Raw genomic sequence first — 27,722 nt, forward strand, 5'->3', positions numbered from 1 at the left:
TATTTCTGGAGTTTGTTTCCCTTAAAAAAAAAAAACTTTATTAGTGTGGCTAAGATGAAGCTGAGTGAGTTATGAAAGGCTAGGCCTTTCAGATTGAACAGAGTTGTGTTTTGTGTTAATGGCCCCTTTAAATTTGGGGTAGGGCATCTTCCACGCCACTATTCTCCCTAATCCAAGACACTCATTTCCTATCTCTAAGTGTTACTCGTATCTATATTTTTTTCCATGGCCCGTTGGGCCACGGTTGAATAGGGAGGAGAGTAGTAGTATTCGAAAAGTGAAATTGTCACAGGCCCAATTGTAAGAAGTTAGCATGCTCCAATTGTTCAATTCTCGCAATACAGTAAACTCCGGTTAAGATGAACAACACTTTTGCTCTCTTCTGATGGCCACAATGCAAAAAATTGGCTGGCGATTACGATGCTCCCTAATGCGCTATTTGGGCGCAGCAGCAGTGCGCTGAGGCAGCACTCACTTGTGGTTCCTCTCGACGGCAGCTATGGTGAGCCTCTGCGTCGGCGGCGCGAAGTGCGCCTCAGGAAGGGACCGCAAACTGCGTCTCAAGCGAACGCACATCATTGTCACACCCATGCCTCCCTCACATTTTCGGGAAGCGTAGCGCCCTCGAGCGCCTCGTGCGGGCACAGCATACTGCCCCCTCCCCTCCCCACCCGCACACTTTCGGAGAGTGCTGGCTCGCGCCACCACGGCCCTCCCCTCCCAATTTCGCGACACTCTTCCTTTGGTTTTTTTCATCGTTCACTTTTTCTTTAACTCGTCGTCGGTCCTGCCATCATTCACTCGGTTACGCCGACAACGCGGCTCAGCCCAGAGACGGCCGCCAAAGGGCTGCACCCTAAAAACTTCAACTTAAGACGAATTTCTGATAATTCGAACACATTTTTACGGTCCCTTCAAGTTTGTCATAATGGCAGTCTACTGTGTTTCTACAGAAGAATTGGGGGCCGGTGACTAGTTAAATTGATAAATTAGCATCATTAGCTTGCATATATTCTGTGTGGCATCAACAGCTGTGTCGATAAAAAAGTGAATTGTTTGATAGATTTCACCGTCGTCACACACACGTTTTGCTCAGAAACTTGAATGCTGTGCCGATTTTTTATTTTTAGAGGGTATTTCTTTCTGCTACCATTACAGAGCCTTCCAAGCCATGGCCCCGGCTACAAATACTATGACAGGGTGAGTTCTTTGCCACAGGCTTACTACCAGTGTTGAAGTGTAAGTGTCAGACTGAGCATACCTCTGTTTTCTACCCTCACCGTCACCAGGACATGCTGGTGTTGAAGGCGACATCCTGTGCCACTGTGATGTGCTTGGAACAGTGCCTGAACATTCTCCAAGAGAGCAAGGTGAAGTTGTGTGCTTGGCTTGGATTACTGGCCGTCTCGTTTGTCGCGTTGCGTTGCTTGGCTGAGGCAAAAACACGGCTGGGACTCGCTGTAGATGCTGAATGCAGTGGAGTGTCTGCATCTACATGCTTCACGTGTCAGTGCCCCAAACCAAGTTATGAGGTGTGAAATGCGTTTTAAAAGCAGGGTGTAACCCACGGTCACGTTTTTCTGCGTGCCTTGCTGGACGCTGTTAGTGCACAGTTGAGAAAGAAAAAAAAAGCTTTGAACAATTGCCATTTTTGTTGTTACCTCCTTCTTTTCTTTTTTTTCATTGTATATTTATATGACAGTGAGCATGTAATATTAAAACTTTTTTCTTCCACGTTTCAATGCACACAAGCCGATGGGTACCAAGTGGAAATGGGAGGGGGGTAGAAAAAGATATAGCAAATATGGAGAAAAAATAGAAACATACAGTATAAAAGAGGAATGTTGCGCATCAAATACAAAATCCCTTGTTGAAATTAGCTACAAGAAGTTGGTGGCAGTCAAGTAAAGTTGCTACACAACAGCCACATGTTTGTTATAGCTGGTATAGCTGGACTCAATTATTACAAAAACTGCAATGGGAAATCTTGGCCACATTCAGTACAACTGCTTCACTGTCATGACTTCTGTTTGAAGGGACAGATAAGCGATTTTTGTCGAGTATATTCTCTTTATCCGAAATGAAAGTGGATCACTTGAAGCACCTTAACCCGAAACGTTTTCGCTGATAGTTCCCTAAAACTTTTGCAATAGGAATTTTTAAGTCTACCAGCCGTACGTGCACCACAAAGTGGAATGGTGGCCACCATGACAGTAAGCCGTGCGGCAGCGCAATTTTAACTGCACGTGAGATAAAAAGAGATGTCTACAAACTTGTTACCAGCTAAAACAACAACAATGTACAACCTTTTGATTGATTGTAGGGTTTAACGCGCCGACGCAACGCAGGCGATGAGGCGCGCCGTAGTGGAGGGCTCCGGATTAATTTTGACCACCTGGGGATCTTTATCGTGCGCCGAAATCTCGTACACACGGGCGTTTTTGCTTTTCGCCTCCATCAGAAAAGAATGTACAACCTTTCCTATTCCTTCATGCAGTTCTTGACTCGTGCGTTGAAATCGATGGAGTTGTTTGGACACATATGGTAGTGTCACATTGAGACGCTAGATGGCGCCACCTTTCAGAAATTACCCGCCGTGGTGGCTCAGTGGCTAAGGCGTTGCGCTGCTGAGCACAAGGTCGCGGGTTCGATTCCCGGCCGCGGCGGCCGCTTTTCTAATGGAGGCGAAAAGCAAAAACGCCCGTGTGTACAAGATTTCGGCGCACGTTAAAGATCCCCAGGTGGTCAAAATTAATCCGGAGCCCTCCACAGCGGCGCGCCTCATCGCCTGAGTTGCATCGGCGCGTTAAACCCTACAATCAAATCAATCACCTTTCAGAAATTGTAGTGCAAAACTAAAATGATTTCCACCTGTTTATTTAGAAATTTCGTGCGGCTACCCGAGCACATAAAACGCTGGCTTTCACGTGAGCTACAGGACGTGCACTGCGCAAAAATCGGTTGTCTGTCCCAATATTGTTGACTGGTGCTTAAACCTAAACATCTTAATAATGATGGAGGAGGAGCTGACTGCCACTTCCTCTGCTTAGGGGAGGTCTTTGAAGAAGTTTCTTTAGGAGAGGGTGAACTTGCCAACCATAAGGCTGTTGTTGGCATGTGGCAGCACTGTATCAAAAGCTGTGCAAAAGCTTTGGCAGTTCATATATGGCGTCAGTTTATATAAAGGCTTCAAGGAGCCATGAAGAGAAAACACAAGTTTGGTTCATTCGAAAGGTTGCCTCGTTAGAATCATAACGACACCACTCATAACGCAAACTTCGCTCAAATAAGCTACATAATTAGGAAAAAAGGAAATGACCATGCGACCCACCAGCTCATTTTCCGCAACAGAACCTATGATGTCACTCGAGAATGCTCTGCGATTGGCGGAGGGCGGCAAAATCAAACGCATGTTAGGCAGGGCTTACAGTTTGCATAGCGAGCTATATGTCCGTGAAACATCCTGCACATTCTTTTTATGAGACTAAGAACGGTGGAGTAAACAGTTGAAGTTCCGAATAAACACACAGTGAAGAGATCTCCTTTCATGTGCTGCCAAATGACGAACCGCGGCGAAGCAAGTGGCTACGTTTTGTGAACTTTGCAAACGGAGGAGAAAGGGTGCTAAAGGAAGTACGAGTGTGCTCGCTTCATTTCCGACGAAGTGATTACGGCAGGGACCCTTACGTTAGCTCACTCCTGGGACATGCTGGCGCTCGTCGCCGACTTCGTCAAATCGCCGTCAAAGCGCTCTGACCTTGGGGGAATAAAATGCCGTACACACTGTGCATTGACGCTGTATCTTTTTGGTCGGAGCAGTGAGCTCGCGCGAACAGCTTTCCATACACGACGCCGGCCAACTGGCATAAGCGATACTGCTACTGAAATTGAACTATTATTAACCGTAATAAAAATACGGCACATACGTACCAGTCTGTATTCTTCCGTCACGACGGGGCTGACGAGGCAGCAGTGCCGACGGCAGGGCGTTCGTCTGTTGTGGGTATCGCGGAATGGTTGCTTTCCCGTCCACCACGTATCCCAAAACTCCTGCCGCTCGTGTACTTAGAAGCATTGAGCGTTCAAGTGGTGTAAGGTTGTTAAATGCAAGCCCTAGCTCCTCGGCGAGAGTTTTGTTCTCTGGATCAGGCGATTCTATGACTAGGGCTGCGGGTGCACTAGGTTTTACTAGTATTTTTAAAATGGCCGCTGTCTCGGTTTCGGCACGAGTTTCGGTTCCTGTCTGATTCCCGTGTGTGGGTGCTATATGGAGTCGACATACTAAGTATTGGTTTCATGGACCGGCTCGTATGACGCCATTGTTCACATCACCGAATGTGCAATTTTAGCGGGAGATTTAAAATTTTGGCTTAAATTGCCTTATTTCTCAGTGAATAAAGCATCATTTGCTTCCAGGAAAGTGCTTGGGGTACTATGAAACACCTAATTTTTTCGAATAAAACAAACTTTTGTTTTCTCTTCATGGCTCCTTTCAGTTGCATCTGCCGCTGCTTTCACTGTACGGCATGTGTGGTGAACAAACGTTTTGCAAAAGTGAGCTTAACATTTTTGTTTTCTGCCTTTGTCAACAGGCCCATTGCCATCCTGCTGGCTTGCCAGCCAATTCCACGGTGGAGTGGCTGGAACCCCCAAGCAGCAGCACCGAGTGAGTGAGCCAGACCTTGTGTCTTGTAACACTTTTCCGTTTGAACCATGTTTCTTCATGTCTATAGCGTATACTGCTTGTGACGGTGAGACGCCCACAAGACCAGCGAGTAATTTGCGAGAGACGCTGTTGTCTGAAAGCTTTGCATCACGCCTGTCGTTTTTAGTTGAAAGGTTATCAGTAGTACCACATTTTCACGCGTATACACCGCCCCTACATATAACTTGCACCCGCACTTATTCCGTCGACGAATGAAAAAGAAAATATATCCCCGCGTATTGCTCGCATATTTTATACATAAAAGGATAGACCAAAGCTACTACTCAAGCGACGTTAACACATTTGTTTATGCAAAAGAACTCACCTAGCTGACTACGTAACTAGATGACTTGCTGCATACATTTTTTCAGGTTGATATGTTGTGGAGCTGTGTGTGCAAAATAAGCACTGTCAATGGGATAGCAACGGCTTAGTCGCTGTTACTGCTGTAGAGGCATCACGTCCCAATGCACATTGCGGTGAAGCTGCACCTAAGGAAATACCTCGCACATAACTCGCACCTCTACTTCACCCCTGAATTTTTCGCATTTTTGGTGCGGGTTATGCGCGCGAAAATGTGGTATGTGGCCCATTTGTGGCTTAGGTTGTCAATGTCATGGGTTTTTGTAATGGAATCGGGAACACCCTTATGTGTATGTATAAGCAAGGCTTGCCAAGAACTGGTTGAGGGTTTAAGTGTGCACATAATGAGTGCGGAAATTACAGCGCTTTTAATTTGGATACTCTTGCAGGTTTGTATCGTGACAAATATTTACAGCACAGTACAAGCGGGGACAAGGGGGGGAACGGAACACGAAAGCGCTGATTTCCAACAAATGTTTGTAGAGGAAATGCACTGAGCTTGTACATTTCAAGCCTGACCAAGAAAAAACACCAAGCTGTTGGTGTCCTTTGCTTTTTTTTGGTCATGCTTGACTTGCATAAGCTTAATCTGTTTGTTCTAAACTCGCTGGTTTAGACAACTGCATTTACTTGAATATGCGGAAAGCATAGGAGGAGGAGAAGGAAGTGATTGTTGGGGACGAGGGAAGGGGAGATAGGGGCTGATAACTGTCTGACGTTACGCTGACACCTCAACCAGCCGACGGAAAGCATAGATGAATTTGTTATTGCAAGAAGGCTGGTGAGAGGGGGGGGGGAATTTGTCTCCAAGCGGAGTTTCCATCAGACTACTACAGCTAAATATAAACAAACATGAAACTCTTCTATGGAAGTTCTAATCCTATAAACACTATCGCAACCAGAAAATAGCAAGCATAAATGAAATACGTGCAAAGGTGTTTTGTACAGATGCCCGTAAGAGAAGGATGAATGTAATCTACCATATTTGCCGGTCTATAAGTTCACACTTTTTTATAAGTCGCACCCCCCTCAACACGGCAGTTTTCCCTCCAAAAAACGTATACAAGTCGCATCGGTGTATATGACGCACCGGTGTACAAAACGCATTCGTTAATCAGTTAAACTCGTAGAGGATCAGTTCGTTAGAAAAGACACACCAACGAAAATTTCAGAAAAAAAACGCGACTTATACACCGGAAAATATGTAATTTCTCCTATTCCTCCTCCTAGGTTTTCAGAGAATCCTTCCCCACAACATTACAGGAAGTATGCCATTACCGCGATCGCTGTTGAACTCTGCACAATGTTTCGGGGTCGCAGAAGAGCAAACGGGCATTTTCTCAGTTCACAAGTCTCGAGAGTTCTCAAAAACCACAATCTCCTCCTCTCCCCACACTTTGCCATTCTTACAGAGTGCCAGACGGTGGCGACGGGGGCGGCAACCACAGTGAACCGGGTGCCTCGTGTAAGCCGGGCCACACGACTGCGAGCAGCTGTTTGTCTGGCCCAGGTAACAGCAGCAGTCCCCTGAGCTGACGCAAGTGCCAGTTTCTGTGAGCTTGTCGCCGAGAGAAAAGAACGAAAAAAAAAAAACGCCTCTTCTATCCCCCACATCCCCTTGAACAACCCGTCAACGACGTATCAGCAAAGATGTTATCGCGTTTCACTTGGCGCGGTCACGGAAGGAAATCAGACGTGTGTGGAGGGTACTACAGCGACCTTTTGTGCCTGATGTGACTACTCGCACGCTTCGTATTCGTCCAAGTTTTTGAGGTCGGTGCCTGATCTGAACAGTATTGTTACACGAAGGTCTCATTTTGTTTTGTTTTTGTATCCTCTTTTTCTTTTCCCCTACCTCCGCATTCGAGTTGCAGAGACATGTTTGTCTTAAATGGTCGTTTGATATCAGTTACGTCCGCTTTTATCCTATCAGCGGCTGTATTAGTGTGCTTAAAATGTGAGCCACAAAGCGAACACATTCGTGATGCTTCTTTGCAAATTGCACTTATCTGTGGAGGAGGCTCGCTTAGTTGTCCCCGCATAGGTTTTCGAAGCTGGTTGGGACATCAGACTCTGGCTAGACGTATAGTTCTTATCTGCTACTATCTTGTTCAAGGCGTTATCTACTGCCATTCAATGCACAGTGCCAAGACGTTTATTCCACAGCTCTAGATTATCACTGCATGCGGTTGTGCGTAGTTGCGAGCAGTCAAAACTTTTGTCGATACATTTCCTACCAGTGTTCTCTCATCGATGATGCTGCTGCGAGTTATTTCAAAACGTTTGTGCACTAGACATGGCTATTTGCTCGGCTATTTTTGGCTGGTATCATGCCATCTGACTTAAAAAAAAGTGCACGTCATTTGCTGTTTTGGTAGAAATACATTCCACGCACTATTAGTTCTGCTGCCGCCAGTGTGTAAGTTGAGCATTTGTTCTAAAAAAAGAAGCAGTAGCATGCGTAGGCCTTGTATGCTGCAGACGTTGTTTTTATATATGATAGAGGTACTAGTGGCTAGCATTTATTTTTTCCATCTCAAATCTTTGCCAACACTTTGGACTAATCTCGAACAAACGGCTGACATCTCTCCACTGTTACCAGTATAGCTTCACAGGCTGTCCGTATGCGACAGTCTTCTAGTCTACAAACTCTTTCAAATCACACGCTCAATGCTACTTCAGTTTAGAAATCCGTAGCCAATCCGGTTGCAATCGTCCTGTTAGTGCGCAACTTAGACTTTGACTGCTCAAATGACTTTCCCCCTGCCCCTCCTTTTTTTCGATTTGTGGAGGAGAGGAGTTAATTCAATTGTCTGAGATATGCGCAGGTGCAGAGTAACACTGGTGTGCGTGACGGGACACTCTTGTTGCGCTCTCAGAGCGGACCACTTGTGACCAATAAAAGTTGCTGTTTCATTTCACGTATGCTGTGTCTCGTGGCTTCATAGTAGTTTTAGTGCAGTCCTTTGCATGCCCTCTCCCGGTACAGTAAGTAAAGTAGCATGCTGCCATGCTCGAATGCCTGGTCTTTGTGGACAACGCTTATGGTGGCAGGAGCTGGTTTACATTTCCAGTAATAAAAACCACACGTCGTGCGAGATTATGACTGCATTTTAACTTCCTGGAGCGAAACTTGACTGCTTAGGTTTAACATCATGTTTTTTCTGTAGCTTCCACCACGGCAGTCGTGTTACTTTCAAATTGTAGCTTAGTTTTGCGCTCTAACGTCGAATAAAACTGCATACACTACATAGATGAATGTAGAATAAACTTGCAAAGGTTGCTGCTTGGGTAAGACAGCGTTAAAAGTAAGAATGCAGTAATTTAAGACTTGGTCGTGTAAAATGTTCATATTTTGCTTCCGATTGCTTTAATTTATGGCCTTCACATTAGTCTAAATGTTACTATGATTTCGGCAGTTTTTTTCATTGCAGGTAACTCTGTTTAGAACGTGCATGTGCTACACTCGTGGTTGCAATGTCCGTGAAACTGGCCTAGTGAGATGACGAAAATAATAGTCTTGGTGAACCTGGCTGAACGCATTGGCTTAAATGTTTCTTTTTAAAACTGCTTGAAATTATTTTTCGTGAACTTCCTGTTACCTTTTTCTTCCTACAGCAGGATTCGCTGTCTGAGCAGCGTAATGGGAGTCGCTGCAGCTGTGTCTAGTTAAAAATAACCCCCAAAAAATACAAATTTAAAACAGCCCTTACCACCTGCTCTGCTTTGTAGATGGAAACAAACAGCATATATGCACCAGTAGGACAGAAGGCACCTGTTTGAATGCCTAGTTTTAAATTGAATCTTTTTTTATGCCCATGAGAACAAACAGCTTTCAGCAGCAAGCTAATTAATTTTTTTTTTTTACAGGGCACTGTTAGACGCGGGGTAAAGCAACAAATCAAAACTAGATCTTTTTTGAGGGCTAAATTGCGGATAAGCACTTTGACGTAACTCTTTTTTGTAATGTTTGGTGTATTTCTGAAGGCTTGTTGATCATTGGAGCCTCAACGAGACGTCAGTTATCTCATTTTGTATACAAGACGTAGGACATTCTGCCAGTGACAGCTCTGACTTTGAGTAAAGGTGGCAGCGAACTTAACGTAGACAGAAGTTCACAAGCCGCTGATGTAACGCAGCTGACAGACGAGACTCAAACGAGGTGTCGGCGAAGTGAATTTGTTACGTTGAATTGGACATTTTATGTGATAAGCAAAGCAAGTATGGCTGAAATACCGAAGTGATTATTTAAGCCTCACACCTGCTTTCATCCAACTGTTTGTGTTCATCAATGCCTTGCGAGACGTGCTGCGCAGTATCACAAGTTTGACGAGCGCTAAATACGAGTTTAGGCTTTTTAGAAAGCCCTGACCTGGTAGATGGTCCAGAATTTCTTGTTTCCTGACAAAGCGAAGACAGTTTTAGCTGGTACGACCCTGTTAGTTCCAATGGTGCTTCGATGCCTATTGCCCGTTGGGACGCTACAACAGTATCGCCTGTGCTTTGTGTATTTTTTGTTATAAGGTGGCGTTGGAATTCTCAAAAAGGTGCAGACAGTCCTTGTCAAAGGTTCTCGTCTTCTGCCGCAGTGTTGGACAGCAACAATTCTGGCGAAGTGCCTGACGAAGACGACAGCGGCGACGAAGACCTCTCGATACCGACCGAGGAGAACAAGGACGCGATACTGCAGCTGCTGTCCAAGCTAAAGCTCGGCATGGACCTCACAAAGGTGTGTGCACGCTCCCCATACAACGTGTTGCTTCAGTGCAGTAGAGTCACGAAAGCTAGGAACCACACCTTCTACACAAGAAGGCCTGTCAGCTAGCTTTCAGTTCGCACTACACATCATGAGCTCGTTTGTGAGATCTTTGTGCATGGTACTGATACACTGCTCAGGCCATCTCTTGTAGGTGCCACATATGTTCTTGTCTCTAATTGAGTTCAGTTTCAGGAGGTCATCATTCGAGTGAACTATGGCTGTTAATTTTGGCTGTGAAGCTCTCCAAAAGTATTGGCGGCAAATCGTGTAATGCAGTGTTCATGTTCTGAAATTTGGTTAAATTAGTACCACTATGAGCACCTGTACATGCTGTCGTGCTATTTGAGCGTTAGGGAATCAAGCTTACAATGCCTTCCCTAAATATTTGCACTTATCGGATCCAATAAATTCTCAATTAAACCTGTTTGTCAATGCACGGTATCGATATGCTGTAAGCCCGGAGATAAGTTTAATTAAGTGATTGAACAGCTGGGAAAGGAAGTTATAATAAAAAAATATGTAGAAATTACGTCACATTTTCACAGTTGAACATTGCAGCCATTTGAGTCGCACGGAACTACCTTTTCTTTTCTTTTTTTTTTTTATCACCGGCATTTAGGTGACCCTTCCGGGCTATGTACTAGAGCCAAGGTCCCTTCTTGAAGTCTATGCTGACTTCATGAGCTATCCTGACATGTTCCTCAGGTGAGTGTAGAAGCGAATACACCTTGCGTACTTACTGTGTATAAGCAACCCAAGAAAAAAATTCTTGTTTCTTATGCAAGGCAAATGATTTACCCGCTTATGTTTTGCGTTAAATTGCGACAGGGGCTGTTGTCTTGACAAGGGAGCCCCAATTGTCCAGGCAGAAAATGCGTTTTCAAGGGTTTGAACTAAGACCATGCTTGAATGCTTCGCCAATGTGTATGCATTTTTCTATCTGAAATGCAGGTCGGGAAAGCATTTACGAAGCGTGTTTGGCGGCACATTAAAAGCACATTTCTTGGTCAATCGGCTTGTTCTTTTGGTCTTAAAACAACTTCTTTTAATTTTCAAGCAAACTTTGTGAAACTTGTCAGTCTTGGAGCTTTTTTCCCGCTGATTTCAAATGTGCCATTGTTTTTTCAGCTGGTCAAAGGCGGCACATTAAAAGCACATTTCTTGGTCAATCGGCTTGTTCTTTTGGTCTTAAAACAACTTCTTTTAATTTTCAAGCAAACTTTGTGAAACTTGTCAGTCTTGGAGCTTTTTTCCCGCTGATTTCAAATGTGCCATTGTTTTTTCAGCTGGTCAAAGGCGGCACATTAAAAGCACATTTCTTGGTCAATCGGCTTGTTCTTTTGGTCTTAAAACAACTTCTTTTAATTTTCAAGCAAACTTTGTGAAACTTGTCAGTCTTGGAGCTTTTTTCCCGCTGATTTCAAATGTGCCATTGTTTTTTCAGCTGGTCAAAGGCGGCACATTAAAAGCACATTTCTTGGTCAATCGGCTTGTTCTTTTGGTCTTAAAACAACTTCTTTTAATTTTCAAGCAAACTTTGTGAAACTTGTCAGTCTTGGAGCTTTTTTCCCGCTGATTTCAAATGTGCCATTGTTTTTTCAGCTGGTCAAAGGCGGCACATTAAAAGCACATTTCTTGGTCAATCGGCTTGTTCTTTTGGTCTTAAAACAACTTCTTTTAATTTTCAAGCAAACTTTGTGAAACTTGTCAGTCTTGGAGCTTTTTTCCCGCTGATTTCAAATGTGCCATTGTTTTTTCAGCTGGTCAAAGGCGGCACATTAAAAGCACATTTCTTGGTCAATCGGCTTGTTCTTTTGGTCTTAAAACAACTTCTTTTAATTTTCAAGCAAACTTTGTGAAACTTGTCAGTCTTGGAGCTTTTTTCCCGCTGATTTCAAATGTGCCATTGTTTTTTCAGCTGGTCAAAGGCGGCACATTAAAAGCACATTTCTTGGTCAATCGGCTTGTTCTTTTGGTCTTAAAACAACTTCTTTTAATTTTCAAGCAAACTTTGTGAAACTTGTCAGTCTTGGAGCTTTTTTCCCGCTGATTTCAAATGTGCCATTGTTTTTTCAGCTGGTCAAAGGCGGCACATTAAAAGCACATTTCTTGGTCAATCGGCTTGTTCTTTTGGTCTTAAAACAACTTCTTTTAATTTTCAAGCAAACTTTGTGAAACTTGTCAGTCTTGGAGCTTTTTTCCCGCTGATTTCAAATGTGCCATTGTTTTTTCAGCTGGTCAAAGGCGGCACATTAAAAGCACATTTCTTGGTCAATCGGCTTGTTCTTTTGGTCTTAAAACAACTTCTTTTAATTTTCAAGCAAACTTTGTGAAACTTGTCAGTCTTGGAGCTTTTTTCCCGCTGATTTCAAATGTGCCATTGTTTTTTCAGCTGGTCAAAGGCGGCACATTAAAAGCACATTTCTTGGTCAATCGGCTTGTTCTTTTGGTCTTAAAACAACTTCTTTTAATTTTCAAGCAAACTTTGTGAAACTTGTCAGTCTTGGAGCTTTTTTCCCGCTGATTTCAAATGTGCCATTGTTTTTTCAGCTGGTCAAAGGCGGCACATTAAAAGCACATTTCTTGGTCAATCGGCTTGTTCTTTTGGTCTTAAAACAACTTCTTTTAATTTTCAAGCAAACTTTGTGAAACTTGTCAGTCTTGGAGCTTTTTTCCCGCTGATTTCAAATGTGCCATTGTTTTTTCAGCTGGTCAAAGGCGGCACATTAAAAGCACATTTCTTGGTCAATCGGCTTGTTCTTTTGGTCTTAAAACAACTTCTTTTAATTTTCAAGCAAACTTTGTGAAACTTGTCAGTCTTGGAGCTTTTTTCCCGCTGATTTCAAATGTGCCATTGTTTTTTCAGCTGGTCAAAGGCGGCACATTAAAAGCACATTTCTTGGTCAATCGGCTTGTTCTTTTGGTCTTAAAACAACTTCTTTTAATTTTCAAGCAAACTTTGTGAAACTTGTCAGTCTTGGAGCTTTTTTCCCGCTGATTTCAAATGTGCCATTGTTTTTTCAGCTGGTCAAAGGCGGCACATTAAAAGCACATTTCTTGGTCAATCGGCTTGTTCTTTTGGTCTTAAAACAACTTCTTTTAATTTTCAAGCAAACTTTGTGAAACTTGTCAGTCTTGGAGCTTTTTTCCCGCTGATTTCAAATGTGCCATTGTTTTTTCAGCTGGTCAAAGGCGGCACATTAAAAGCACATTTCTTGGTCAATCGGCTTGTTCTTTTGGTCTTAAAACAACTTCTTTTAATTTTCAAGCAAACTTTGTGAAACTTGTCAGTCTTGGAGCTTTTTTCCCGCTGATTTCAAATGTGCCATTGTTTTTTCAGCTGGTCAAAGGCGGCACATTAAAAGCACATTTCTTGGTCAATCGGCTTGTTCTTTTGGTCTTAAAACAACTTCTTTTAATTTTCAAGCAAACTTTGTGAAACTTGTCAGTCTTGGAGCTTTTTTCCCGCTGATTTCAAATGTGCCATTGTTTTTTCAGCTGGTCAAAGGCGGCACATTAAAAGCACATTTCTTGGTCAATCGGCTTGTTCTTTTGGTCTTAAAACAACTTCTTTTAATTTTCAAGCAAACTTTGTGAAACTTGTCAGTCTTGGAGCTTTTTTCCCGCTGATTTCAAATGTGCCATTGTTTTTTCAGCTGGTCAAAGGCGGCACATTAAAAGCACATTTCTTGGTCAATCGGCTTGTTCTTTTGGTCTTAAAACAACTTCTTTTAATTTTCAAGCAAACTTTGTGAAACTTGTCAGTCTTGGAGCTTTTTTCCCGCTGATTTCAAATGTGCCATTGTTTTTTCAGCTGGTCAAAGGCGGCACATTAAAAGCACATTTCTTGGTCAATCGGCTTGTTCTTTTGGTCTTAAAACAACTTCTTTTAATTTTCAAGCAAACTTTGTGAAACTTGTCAGTCTTGGAGCTTTTTTCCCGCTGATTTCAAATGTGCCATTGTTTTTTCAGCTGGTCAAAGGCGGCACATTAAAAGCACATTTCTTGGTCAATCGGCTTGTTCTTTTGGTCTTAAAACAACTTCTTTTAATTTTCAAGCAAACTTTGTGAAACTTGTCAGTCTTGGAGCTTTTTTCCCGCTGATTTCAAATGTGCCATTGTTTTTTCAGCTGGTCAAAGGCGGCACATTAAAAGCACATTTCTTGGTCAATCGGCTTGTTCTTTTGGTCTTAAAACAACTTCTTTTAATTTTCAAGCAAACTTTGTGAAACTTGTCAGTCTTGGAGCTTTTTTCCCGCTGATTTCAAATGTGCCATTGTTTTTTCAGCTGGTCAAAGGCGGCACATTAAAAGCACATTTCTTGGTCAATCGGCTTGTTCTTTTGGTCTTAAAACAACTTCTTTTAATTTTCAAGCAAACTTTGTGAAACTTGTCAGTCTTGGAGCTTTTTTCCCGCTGATTTCAAATGTGCCATTGTTTTTTCAGCTGGTCAAAGGCGGCACATTAAAAGCACATTTCTTGGTCAATCGGCTTGTTCTTTTGGTCTTAAAACAACTTCTTTTAATTTTCAAGCAAACTTTGTGAAACTTGTCAGTCTTGGAGCTTTTTTCCCGCTGATTTCAAATGTGCCATTGTTTTTTCAGCTGGTCAAAGGCGGCACATTAAAAGCACATTTCTTGGTCAATCGGCTTGTTCTTTTGGTCTTAAAACAACTTCTTTTAATTTTCAAGCAAACTTTGTGAAACTTGTCAGTCTTGGAGCTTTTTTCCCGCTGATTTCAAATGTGCCATTGTTTTTTCAGCTGGTCAAAGGCGGCACATTAAAAGCACATTTCTTGGTCAATCGGCTTGTTCTTTTGGTCTTAAAACAACTTCTTTTAATTTTCAAGCAAACTTTGTGAAACTTGTCAGTCTTGGAGCTTTTTTCCCGCTGATTTCAAATGTGCCATTGTTTTTTCAGCTGGTCAAAGGCGGCACATTAAAAGCACATTTCTTGGTCAATCGGCTTGTTCTTTTGGTCTTAAAACAACTTCTTTTAATTTTCAAGCAAACTTTGTGAAACTTGTCAGTCTTGGAGCTTTTTTCCCGCTGATTTCAAATGTGCCATTGTTTTTTCAGCTGGTCAAAGGCGGCACATTAAAAGCACATTTCTTGGTCAATCGGCTTGTTCTTTTGGTCTTAAAACAACTTCTTTTAATTTTCAAGCAAACTTTGTGAAACTTGTCAGTCTTGGAGCTTTTTTCCCGCTGATTTCAAATGTGCCATTGTTTTTTCAGCTGGTCAAAGGCGGCACATTAAAAGCACATTTCTTGGTCAATCGGCTTGTTCTTTTGGTCTTAAAACAACTTCTTTTAATTTTCAAGCAAACTTTGTGAAACTTGTCAGTCTTGGAGCTTTTTTCCCGCTGATTTCAAATGTGCCATTGTTTTTTCAGCTGGTCAAAGGCGGCACATTAAAAGCACATTTCTTGGTCAATCGGCTTGTTCTTTTGGTCTTAAAACAACTTCTTTTAATTTTCAAGCAAACTTTGTGAAACTTGTCAGTCTTGGAGCTTTTTTCCCGCTGATTTCAAATGTGCCATTGTTTTTTCAGCTGGTCAAAGGCGGCACATTAAAAGCACATTTCTTGGTCAATCGGCTTGTTCTTTTGGTCTTAAAACAACTTCTTTTAATTTTCAAGCAAACTTTGTGAAACTTGTCAGTCTTGGAGCTTTTTTCCCGCTGATTTCAAATGTGCCATTGTTTTTTCAGCTGGTCAAAGGCGGCACATTAAAAGCACATTTCTTGGTCAATCGGCTTGTTCTTTTGGTCTTAAAACAACTTCTTTTAATTTTCAAGCAAACTTTGTGAAACTTGTCAGTCTTGGAGCTTTTTTCCCGCTGATTTCAAATGTGCCATTGTTTTTTCAGCTGGTCAAAGGCGGCACATTAAAAGCACATTTCTTGGTCAATCGGCTTGTTCTTTTGGTCTTAAAACAACTTCTTTTAATTTTCAAGCAAACTTTGTGAAACTTGTCAGTCTTGGAGCTTTTTTCCCGCTGATTTCAAATGTGCCATTGTTTTTTCAGCTGGTCAAAGGCGGCACATTAAAAGCACATTTCTTGGTCAATCGGCTTGTTCTTTTGGTCTTAAAACAACTTCTTTTAATTTTCAAGCAAACTTTGTGAAACTTGTCAGTCTTGGAGCTTTTTTCCCGCTGATTTCAAATGTGCCATTGTTTTTTCAGCTGGTCAAAGGCGGCACATTAAAAGCACATTTCTTGGTCAATCGGCTTGTTCTTTTGGTCTTAAAACAACTTCTTTTAATTTTCAAGCAAACTTTGTGAAACTTGTCAGTCTTGGAGCTTTTTTCCCGCTGATTTCAAATGTGCCATTGTTTTTTCAGCTGGTCAAAGGCGGCACATTAAAAGCACATTTCTTGGTCAATCGGCTTGTTCTTTTGGTCTTAAAACAACTTCTTTTAATTTTCAAGCAAACTTTGTGAAACTTGTCAGTCTTGGAGCTTTTTTCCCGCTGATTTCAAATGTGCCATTGTTTTTTCAGCTGGTCAAAGGCGGCACATTAAAAGCACATTTCTTGGTCAATCGGCTTGTTCTTTTGGTCTTAAAACAACTTCTTTTAATTTTCAAGCAAACTTTGTGAAACTTGTCAGTCTTGGAGCTTTTTTCCCGCTGATTTCAAATGTGCCATTGTTTTTTCAGCTGGTCAATTAGTTCCCAAGATAATTAGGGGTAATTAGCCATTTTTAGTCAAACAATAGACAAAACAGTGTTGGTCATAAAACTGTAAACTTTATATGTTCCAATACTATGAACCCTGATGAATGCAATAATCGAAACAGTTTTTTGATTCACTGCTTGGAACTAATTTTACAGCTCATTAAACTTTGGTGGCAACAGTGGCAAGGAACCATTTTGAGTGCCCATTTCAAGCACTGAAGTTTAATGAGCTGCAAAATTAGTTCCAAGCGATGGATCAAAAAACTGCTTCGATTGTTGCACTCACCAGGGTTCATAGTAGTATTGGAAAATGTAAGGATTACAGTTTTATGACCAGCATTGTTTTGCCTATTGTTTGACCAAAAAAATTATCTCTGATTATCTGGGGATGTAATTGACCAGCTGAAAAAACAATGGCACATTTGAAATCAGTGGGACTAAAGCAGCAAGACTGACAAGTTTCACAAAGTTTACTTGAAAATAATAGAAGTTAAAGTTTTAAGACCACTGTCCCCCCTTAAAACAATGCATTATCGTCTGACTCACATTGGAATCCCGAGGTGGTCAAAGTTAATCCGTACACACCACTACAGGATGCCCAAGTGCAACTTCGGCACATAAAAATGCCCCTTACATTAAAAAAAAAAAGAGAATGAATCGTTACTTACAGCTAGGAATGCTTCTCTCAGATAAAAAATGCAGTTCTATTGTTAAACACACGCAGCTGGCAGTAATGCGATCAGTCATGTCAAACAATGACTGCTGTTTGCGTCCAGTGACCCCGTTCTTGTGTTTAGTAAGCGCGGTTGTTTATGTGGGCAGCTTGCCACCTTTTTTATCACCTTTGAACCCTCCCTCTCTCTATACCACTTCCCCCCATGTAGTGTACCACTATGCGTAATGATTTTTTCGAGCGTTATTTAAATTGTGTAACACAAGTTTCTTGTTTTAGTTTTAAGTGCAGAGCACTTTAGGGGCTCACCTTGTTGGCATAGCTCGCTCGCTGGACCCGAGTAGAGCCACATGGCGTTCTGACGTCACGGCGTAACCCAGAGGCATCGAAAGCCAAGTGGTTTATATAGTCATAAGTGTTCGAAACTCGTGAACTGCTGGCGCTTGTCATATATTTTCCCGTTGTTTAATGCAAAGAAAACTGCAGGTACATTTGAGGCAAAATATACATAATTAAGAGAATTAAGAGAACATTAAATATACATAATTAATGGTAAGAGAGAAAAAGTGGCAGTGCAATGCCGGCGCGTGGGGGAGGAAAAGCAAGCACAAAAAGAACAGAACTGCCGCTGGCGCAGTTTCAAGGCACCATTCCCACTGGCGATTTGTCTCGTCGCGCGACGGCGCGCGTCGCGCGATGAGGCCTTGAGGTGGTGTTCGCACTTGCGATGAGCGATGATGCGACTACGTTCAGCGCAGCTGCTTCCCGACTTGTATGACCTCGTTGGTGCGTCAACCATTCCCAGTCAAAGAAAATGATGTTATGCGACAAAAGCAGGTAGAAATCAAACTAAAACACATGCTACTAACCTGGAGCAATGCCGAAAACATTTACGGGTTGCGGGAGGAGCAGAAAATAACAAACTCAAGAACGCTCTTTTCAACATATTATTGCACGAAGAAATGCACACGCTTGCTTTCACGCCACAACACCCGCATCACGGCCCACAAATGTCGCTTCTTTTCACAGGCGCAAAGTTCTGACGCCACCGAACTCTACGCGTGTTTACCAGTCGCCCATAGCACCTATAGTACGATGAGGCTGCAAGTCAACCTACCGTCTCGCTGTCCACCTAGCTCTATACGATGATTACTTGCTTTTACAATCCATACACGCTTCTCCACACTGATGAGTTCCACGCTATTCGTTGATTAGTGCACGCGTACGCTGAAGCCACTGACCAAAGAACCGATGCACACGGGAAGTTGCTTGCCGGCCCGACCCGGCGAGTACAGCGATAGCGGGCCAAGCGCCTGGCCGAGCGAGCCAGCGGCGGTGGAGGCGGCGGCTCGTGGCTCGTCCTCGCCCACCCGCCCGCAGCGTTTGCATACCGGATGTAAAGAAACGTTTCGTTTCCGGCTACGTCAGCCTACTCCGCGGCCATGATTGGCTTACCGGTTTTGCGGGGCCGTCGCGCGACGAGGGAATTCGGACCGAGAGTGATCGGCTCCTCCGTCGCAAAACGCCGAAAAGCGACGGCCGGCTCGTCGCTTTGCGACGTCGCTTTTCGTCGCGCGACGAGGCGCATCGCCAGTGGGAATGTGCCTTCAGGCAGGGAGCGTGTGAGCACTGCGAAGGCGGGAAATGTAAAATGTGTTGAACAAAGCTCCGTTGAATTCATCAGGAGAGGAATGAGACAGGGCGGCGAAGAATGTGATGTGTGGTGAGAGTGAGCGGATAACGGCGCCACAGCCCATTATGGCGAATCACTGCTCTGCACTTCCGGCAGCTTTCACGTTGAGTGGAACGGCTTTAATTTTTTTGCTTTCATAGAACTTTTGTTGATGCACACCACATGAGAAATCGTGCTTCATTTGATATTTTTTTTTCTTGAATGAAAATGCAATGTGAAAGACGGAAGGACTGGACAAACCGACGAAAAATACACACCGTGTCGTGCTTTGTGGTCTTTTTTTTTTCTGTTCGTCCCGTTTGTAGTGCATTGCCTCCTGATCGTGCCAGACTAACTAGTTTCTCAGACTGCTTTGTCTTGAAGCTTCAGGCTTCTATAGAAGCCTTTTTGATGGCAGTGTGACCAGTCAGTCTTTGAAACTTGCGCAGAATAGCGGATGGCGCGACACCGGAAGAAAGGCTGGTCATGGTCGCAGAGTGGCTGCTGTGTTCGCTCTACGCAACTAGAAAGGTGGGTGCTTAATTGAGGTTTTCATCTGCGAATTTACACTAAAGATGCTTGAGGTTTTTACTGAACTACCAGGGACAAGCTTAGGCTCGTCCAAAGCAGTTTTGACATGTTGTCTTTGAAAAGACAAGGTTTTTTTTATCTGCGCTAACGTTGCGAAAATCAGCTATCACATCCGCAAAAAATGTTTCGTGTGCTCGTTATAGCCCCTCGACGCTCGACGCAACGCTAGAGCTTCAGTGCGTGCCTGCAGCAGTAGTTCCGATAGCCTATAGGATTGCCTGTAGGTTATCAAAATTGCGAAAAGTGTGAATATAAGTCAAGGGTTACTTAATGAATTAAAGATAAACATCACTGCTTCTTGTCACTTGATGTACAGTATACCCTTCTTGTTTTCTTTTTGCTGATTGTATCTTTACTCCTTTTCATCATTTGATATACAAGGAGGGGTGAGACTGCTGAAAAAGCTTTTGGAGCAGAAGAAACTTGATTTGGAGCAGTTAACAACATTTAATGCATCATCTGAGGAGCTTAAAAGTCATATTTGTAGCAACTTTAGAATCAGTTTGGAATGCACACGAGTGTTTTTTAACAGAGTATCGCAAAGTACGAAATGCACAACGTAAAGGGTCGTTAAAAATATCAAATTAAAAACATGCTCCAATCGTAGCGTGTTTTTTTTCACCACTTGGATGCTGCAATTCTTACTTTTTGTAATCCCAGACTGCGTTGTACGAATCAGTGTGGAGTCGCAGCAAAAGTTGCGCCAAACGAGGTGATGGCTTGTTCCGTCCCACCAGCTTTCCCCTTTCAATCGGTTGGGTGCACTTTCACCGCAGTCGTAATTTGGGTAACATTTCTATGCTTAGCCACCTTGCTGTTAGTTTTAAATTTCGGTACTCGTATGTCAATTAACTACTCCTTGGAAACAGTAGCAACCAGTCTTACTATCGGGCGCTGCGTGAACACGATGCGGCGCGGTCTGCAACTTCTGGCGTGTCAATCGTTTCATTCCTGAGGCTAGCAAGTTTGCTGTCAAACACAGCAAAAACTCAGCTTTTCATATCATTGCAACGAGGCGAAACGTTCGCTTTGACTCATTTTAGGGGTTGTAACATAAACTCCTATTATAGACGCACGTGCTATATTGTTTTCGATGAACGCTTTTGAGCCGCACAACTTCCCGTAATCTGGCACGCGTCCTCAAGCATTATTGCTGCGCTGTCAATGTTCAGTACCGCAACAGATAATAACAACTGAATGGGAATCCAGCTGACCACGTAATTTAAAGTGCACTTTTAGGTGGCAGCCGCATTGCCGCCAGCGACGCCCAATCGAAAAAGCCATTTCAATGCAAACCCAGCTGGAGAGCCAGTCGTGCATTAGAAGCTATTGTTTCACAGTCTTTATCGGCTATTTGTGCGTTTATGAGTGAGTGACGATAAAAGGTGACCAGAAGGCAGAACATGAGTGCTCGGCTGACCTAGTGATACCAAGATCTTATCACCCCATCTCTGCTAGAAACACCGCCACCTACGCGCTGCTTGGAAAATTAACGTTGTTACTCGGCCTTTGTCCCTGCCTAAATTGACGTGAGCGTCAAAATCTGTGCCTTTCAGGCTATTTTTGAGCAGTTTGGTGCAGTTTTCGCAATTTTCGTGTGTTTGGAGCAGCCTTGCACAGGAAAACGGCATTGTATCAAAACTGTGCAATATGTGTGGCTGTCTCACCCCTGTATACGTCGAGTAGTAGAACTTGCATTCAGCATCATTCAGCATACCTTATATTGTAGCGTTCTGGGAGAACAAGCTCCAAGCAAGCTTTTGCAAAAACAGTCACTTGCTTTTGTTGCCGGGCCAGTGAGTTGCTTCATTGTAAGCTGCAGCAATTCTATTTAAGAAATTGAAGTGTAAAGGGAGTACTGTAGACTCCAAAAAATGAGCAAAAATTTGATGACGGTTGACGTGCTCCTATTCTTGTCTGGCACGATAAGTTTGGCTAGCTTGGTTTTGATTTGTTATTGAACTGCTCAATGAAAGGTTATTGCGCTGCCATTGAGTAATGAATTTTAGTCTTTTTTTGCGCGTTACTGACCGACAGAGTCGTTCGGCGAGAAAGCCATACAACCCAGTGCTGGGCGAGATGTTCCACTGCTCGTGGCAAGTCGCCGGCGGTGCGGGCGAAGTCGGTACTCAAGTCACTTTTGTAGCCGAGCAGGTCTCCCATCACCCACCAGGTATGTCCCGCACGTGGCTTGGTAGCAGTACCACTTGGCAAGCTCAGCATATTCGTAGCGCACCATGTGAACGCTGCTACATGTGTTGCTGTAATTGTAATAATGAAACTGGTGGGCCATTTGGAAAGTAGTGCAGTTGTTAGACAACGCGAAGATTCTAGGCCGCAAAGGAATGCAGAGCGAAAGATTGCCGTATTTTCGCGCGCATAATCCGCACCAAAAATGTGAAAATTTCAGTGGCAAAGTAGGGGTGCGGATAATATGCGGGGTTTTTCCTTTGGTGCAGCTTCACGGCAATACGCGTTGTGCCATGAAGCTCCTACGCAGTAACAGTGACTAAGCCTTCCATGGCAGTGATTGCGCAAAACGTGCAAGGACACGGAAGAAAAAACAAGGACCAGCGCACTCTTAACAACTGAATATCGTTAGTAAATTGTGTGGGGATCCTGACGCCCTAGCCATTGCGCGATCACTGGGTTTGTGTCATTACGCGGCGCTCTTCCCCTCTCTCCTCCAAAATTCCGGCTCGTCTTGGCGCCACTGCGTAGAGCCGAGCCGTCTCTCAAACTCTTGCGTGAGGTGAAGCCTGCAGAGACCGTTGCGGCGATAAAACACTGTCACGCAGCGGGCGCTCCGCCCTGGTAGCGGAGCTAACCTCACCTCATTGGTCCGTTTGAACGAGGCCCGAACCCGACTCTCGCCGGGAGGCGAACGCGCGCCCTGCGCGGGGGTCCGTTCGGGGAGACGCTTCCAGGACGCCGAAGGCGTTGGCTGAAGGTATGTGACGCTTTCTTTACCAGCCGGCGGCAACTCTGTTGCGCCGGCGAAAGCCCACCAGCCCTTCCGGCTGCGGCCCGTGCCCAAGGCTGCTCCTGTCGCCCCTACGCTTGCATATAGTAAGGCCGTACCTACCACTCGACGAACACGCCGTGCGGTACGCGCCTGTGAGCGAATGGGCCCCGTCTCCCTGGCTGCTGCGAGCCGATCCGGCCAGCACGGCGATGCGCGCGCGCACAACGTGCGAGCACCCCGGAATTTGCCCTGACAGAAGAGCCCACTGGCTCTGCGCCGACGAAACGTGCGCACTTGCGCGTGGCGCCCCATCGCCCCTTTCACCTAACGGGAAGTACGTACCTGTACTGTAAATTGTGTAATTGGGACTGTAAAATATGTGACTAGAATGTTAGTATAAAATAAACGTCTTCCCTCCGTACCCTGGGCATATTCCTTTGTCGCCCCTTTCTCCACCTGCCCAACAGAGGCGGTGTTGATTTGGCGCGACGGCGTTTCAGTATCGTGAGCGTGCTCAAAGAGCTCGAACCCGCGGTGGTTCCTCACAGTGTGCATGAATGCCTGCCTTGTGCAATGCTAGGGTTATGCATATTGCGAGGTAGAGAGACCACAATTGTGACTTTCGCCTTGCAGTCAGTGTATTCTACTTGCTAAATATACGCTTTTTCTGTCTACGTACTGTGTGATGTGTTGCTTTAGCAGTAGCTTTGGCCCAGCCTTTCCTGCATCAAATGTGCAGGCAATATACGAGGATTTTTTTTTTCTTTTGCGGCGGGCTGAAAGGGGGGTGCGGATTATATGCAGGGGCGGGTAATACGCGCGAAAATATGGTAACAACTCTCGAGTGCAGCTGAAATCGCTTTTAGTGACAAAGAAAAATATTTTAGTCGCAGCCAAGAGTTAAGCTGCGTCTTTGAATTATATGCTGCCTGGCAGCCTTTGCCGTGGCCTATAAACTTTTAACAAAGAGTGTGCTTCGGAGAGCATTGCTAAGTGGAGTTTACGCTACCTCCAGCAATGATACGCGCTTGTGGTGTGTATTGGCATGTGTCAGTGTTGTCCCAAATATTCGAGGTTGGATTCCTGTTTTATACACATTGTGTGTCAGATAATTACGCACCTGTTTCTTAAGATTGGGTTTAGGACTACCGTAAAATTCCGAGCAAGCGCCCCCCCAAAACTTGTAGATAATTGGCTTAGAGATAGGGAGGGGGCCCTTATTCGGATCGGGCCCCAAATTCAAGATGGCGGCACAAAATGGCGGCGATCGCGAGAAAGCCACTGTAGCCTTCATTATGAAAAATGTTTATTTATGAGTCATGACACTTCTAGGCAATGCTAAAAACGTAAATTTTCACATTCACTTGAATCACTGTTAAATCCGCAAAACGATTCTTCAGAATTCGATCCCAAAATAACGTTCAGGCCCTCGGTCTGCAGCTCGTCAGGGTCCTCGGGGACAACGAAGTTTTGTTGCAGCAAAACTTCGTAGTTCTTATCCCACTCACGTATCCTTTTACTGTCCTATTTGAACACGCGAGAAGTGAGGTGCACGTTTCTGCCATTTTTCGGATGCCAGTCCACTACTTCGAGCTTCCTTTTTACCGTGTACGAATGCATAGTGAAAAACTCCCACCTCCCCTCGCGGGAACCCCTGTGTAGATGCGACGCATAGGCGGAGCGGCGAAGGGAACGCGTTTTATAGCGCTCATAACGTTGAGGGGACTGCGTAAGCTGGTCCCAGTCGATGACGACGTTGGCGTACTTGTAAAGCGGCGTGGACTCTAGGTGTTTGAGCCAAGCGTGGATGTTGCTTCGCCGGAGAACGGCACACCGGTTATATGCGCAGCGCGCCCGAAGGAGAGGAAACCGCGGAAGAGTGAGTACTGCACATGCGCCGGCCCCAGCGCGTCTGCCGCGGCTATGACGCAACGCAATCCAACACAATCCACTTTAATCCAATCCAACCGAATCCAAGCCAAAGCCAATCCAATCAAATCCAATCCAATGCCCCTCGCGAGAGAGTGTTCGTTATCGGAGAGGAGAGGGGGTGAGCGGCGGAGAGCGCAGCTCGCGCGGCGAGGAGAATGGCAGAGGGGTGGACAACGCCGACGACAACAACGACGACGACGCCGGAGGGACAAGGCGAGTGAATCAGATGCTCTGCATCTAAAAAAGACAACTGCTCCCGAAAAAAATGGCGGCGATGACTGGTAACGCGTTCTCGTAGCAGCAACGACTTGGATTGTATTGCATTCGGCATCGGCTTTGAACACTGTGGCATCCAAAAGCCTGGAAAAAAAACGCTTTCGGAATGGCGGGAAGTGGGAGGGGGCGCTTGCTTGGTCGTGTACAGAAATTCTAAATTCCGGGAAAATGCTTGGGGGGCGCTTGCATGGGTGGGGGCACTTGATCGGTATTTTTCGGTACTAATGTTTTCGTTTTTCGGCTTTCGACCTTTTTTTTTTTTTCGAGTTTTCGCATTGTGTTTCACTTGCTGTTCTTATTTCTTGTATGAATTCTATTGCCGTTGTGATGATGCTATGACGAATTTCTTTTTTAAATGCAGAGCATTTCAGTAACTCACGATGTCACTCGCGTTGACGTCCGTAGTCGTAGTCCGCACCCCTCCCCCTACACTATATAAAATAAAATACTATGCGGCGCCTGGTTTCGATCCCTCGACCCTGCGGGCGGAACGCAATGTACATGGTGCTCTACCCACTGCGCCACAAAGCCGACACAGAATGGGAGGCTACGAACGCGCCTTATATCCTTGACTCATTCAAACTACGTCAAGAAGCTGCTGATACAACGCATTCACTACCACCAACTCCCCAAACACTAAACGTTAACGCAATACACCCACCCCCTATGCGACGCATTTACTCGAGTCCCCCTCGCGGGGAGATGGGCCCAATTTTTTTGCACTGCTTACTTGACTTGATGTATACATAACATATGACTACTTATTGTACAACTTTTGTCCGTTATTTTGTTATAATTTCCTCTATAACCCCACCTTACCCAATGCCCTGCAGGGCCTGTAAGGTACTTTGAATGAATGAATGAATGAATGAATGAATGAATGAATGAATGAATGAATGAATGAATAAATGAATAAATAAATAAATAAATAAACAAATAAACATGAAAGCAAATTTGTTATACATAAATAAAAATGTTTCAAATGTAGTGCATCCAGCTAAAGGGAACATTTATTTCCTTGGGCTCTGTTTTGCAAAAACCCACTTGACTCAGCGTGACAATTACTGTAAAAATTTGTGCATGATTTTTAAGAAGATTGGCTTTTTGTTTTGCATTATGCACCTGAAAAGGTGCCAAATGCGCAGTACATAGGGCAGAGCAAAAAAGGAGACGACGTGTTTTGTTTCCTGTGGCTGCAGCCGCCAGTAATTTACCGAGAAGGATCCACTGGCGCGCCGACGTGGCAGTGCGCTTGACTCAAGTTGCCGCAATACCGCTTTGCAGTGAGTGCCTTCTACGTGGAATGCCTGGAGAAGCAAATGTGCCTTGAAGCCTCCCTCGGAATCAAGTCGAACCTTATGGGCAACTACGTGGGACTGCAGTTTCTGGGCGAAGGCAAGTGTCACACAAAACTTACCCCACCCCTCAGACCCAACGCATAATAGAAAAAAAAAAAAGCAGGATAGAAGGGCACGGAATTGTGGTACGAGTTGAAAAAATTCACGGAAGCTTGCGCTCACGCGCAAGACTTGAATGGCGAGGCTGTTGTAGGGGAGCGTTGCCGGACGCATGGTTAAGTTTCAGTGTTATTGTTTATCTGCAAAGTTGGCGGTGCTTTTAATCACCGTCATACGCAACGAAGACGTCGTCGTCTTCTTCGCGGCGAGTGGGGGATGCAGAGTCATCCTCAGCATTGTAGACTCCCACCAGCTGAACTGGCGAAGCTTGTACTGAGCCACACAAGTGAAGCTGTAGGATTTCTTTCGACATGAGCACTGAAGGGCACACCACCACGCATTTGTACAAGTTTGAAATTGTTCATTTACGTGTTCCATCATTGCTTTGCTCTGCGCTAGTAGTAGGCGTCGCATCAATATTATCGTGTCCCTCATGCCAAGCATTCCACGTGGAGTAGCGCTGACAACAGCACTGGAGGTTTCTTTATTTTTTTCTTTTCTAAGGCCACCGCACGAGCTCGGAACGCTCAGCTGTCGCCGCAAGGCACACGCTCACGAGCACTCCGCATTTTCTTGGTATTTTTTTCCTGCAACACCGAACTTAGGGCTTGTACAACAGCTCCACTATTAAAACAGAACCTTGCAGTACCTGGCCGCAAGATAGCGACAGAAATAGAGGGCAGAGCTTGTCTCGTAGTTTCCAAGCTCTGTTTCTGAACTGCCTCTGTTTTGAGGCAGTGTCAACTCTACATCTGCTATACGTTAGCACATGCTGCATAGGTCAACCTAACTCGACCCAACCCAACATTTTAGAACTTAACCTAACCCAAGTCTAGGTTGTAACTTATTCCTCTAAGCATTCAGAAAATATCTATGCATAATGGTATTTCCAGTGATCATGTCAGCAGAGCAAGGTCTTGAAGAATTTTTCTGGCTTACATGGAGAAAAAACTCGTCCCCTTCGTCCCCTAACTTCGTCCGCTAACCACTACCGTTTTGTAGTAATGAAACTGCTCTAGGTTTTTCTGGCTTTGCGCTCTCTGGCAAAACTTTGCAAGAAATAAAGCGAGGCCTTTTTTTTTCTCGTTGTCGCTTCCAGTGGTGCTGCGTCTTCTGAATCGTGACGAGTGCTACACCATTGGGCTGCCCACCATGTACTGGAGGTCCCTGCTGAGCGAGCCGTACATCGAGCTGGGAGGTCGTGTGACAGTCACGTGCGGCGACGCCGTGGCACCCATCACATTCCACACAAAGGTGACGGATAGTTGTAAACGTGCACGCCACGAAAACTGCCCATTTCAGCGGCGGGAAATTTAAAAAGGCCATAGGAGATGAAGATATTGGGCGGAACCTGTATCCTATGGCTGTGGATGCAATGTGATTACCATTGTTCCAGTTGCGTAATAGATTTCTGTTGAACAGCCCGCTAGAGCAGAACACTGGTGCGTCGGTACAGCTTATTATGCTTTGTGGAGATAGCGTTGCATTGGCATGCAGCTACAAAGAGTGTTGTCAAATATTTCAAGGAACTGCACTCAAATTCTTAATGCACACGCATTGGATGACTCAATGGGCTGAAAATTCAGCGTCATTGGCATAACCTACAGAAGGCTGACGAAGTGGCCAGCGGAGCAAAATAAGAGAAATGCATTT

General features: G+C 44.5%; 1 protein-coding gene across 2 annotated transcripts in view; it reads left to right on the plus strand.

Moving 5' to 3' along the window:
• Window positions 1–27,722, plus strand: part of LOC144162497 (oxysterol-binding protein-related protein 11-like) — a 40,335-nt gene that overhangs the window by 3,928 nt on the left and 8,685 nt on the right. For both annotated transcript variants that reach the window (XM_077693059.1, XM_077693060.1), the window contains exons 8-17: window positions 1,159–1,200; window positions 1,290–1,370; window positions 4,593–4,666; window positions 6,481–6,578; window positions 9,658–9,797; window positions 10,447–10,532; window positions 19,298–19,379; window positions 21,477–21,612; window positions 25,897–26,007; window positions 27,169–27,323. In XM_077693059.1, coding sequence (XP_077549185.1) covers window positions 1,159–1,200; window positions 1,290–1,370; window positions 4,593–4,666; window positions 6,481–6,578; window positions 9,658–9,797; window positions 10,447–10,532; window positions 19,298–19,379; window positions 21,477–21,612; window positions 25,897–26,007; window positions 27,169–27,323 — 1,005 coding nt within the window. The remainder of the gene's footprint in view (window positions 1–1,158; window positions 1,201–1,289; window positions 1,371–4,592; window positions 4,667–6,480; window positions 6,579–9,657; window positions 9,798–10,446; window positions 10,533–19,297; window positions 19,380–21,476; window positions 21,613–25,896; window positions 26,008–27,168; window positions 27,324–27,722) is intronic.

This window comes from Haemaphysalis longicornis, unplaced genomic scaffold, assembly GCF_048455015.1.
Source record: "Haemaphysalis longicornis isolate Haplotype H1 unplaced genomic scaffold, Haemaphysalis longicornis Haplotype H1 scaffold_12, whole genome shotgun sequence".
NCBI classification, from domain to species: domain Eukaryota; kingdom Metazoa; phylum Arthropoda; class Arachnida; order Ixodida; family Ixodidae; genus Haemaphysalis; species Haemaphysalis longicornis.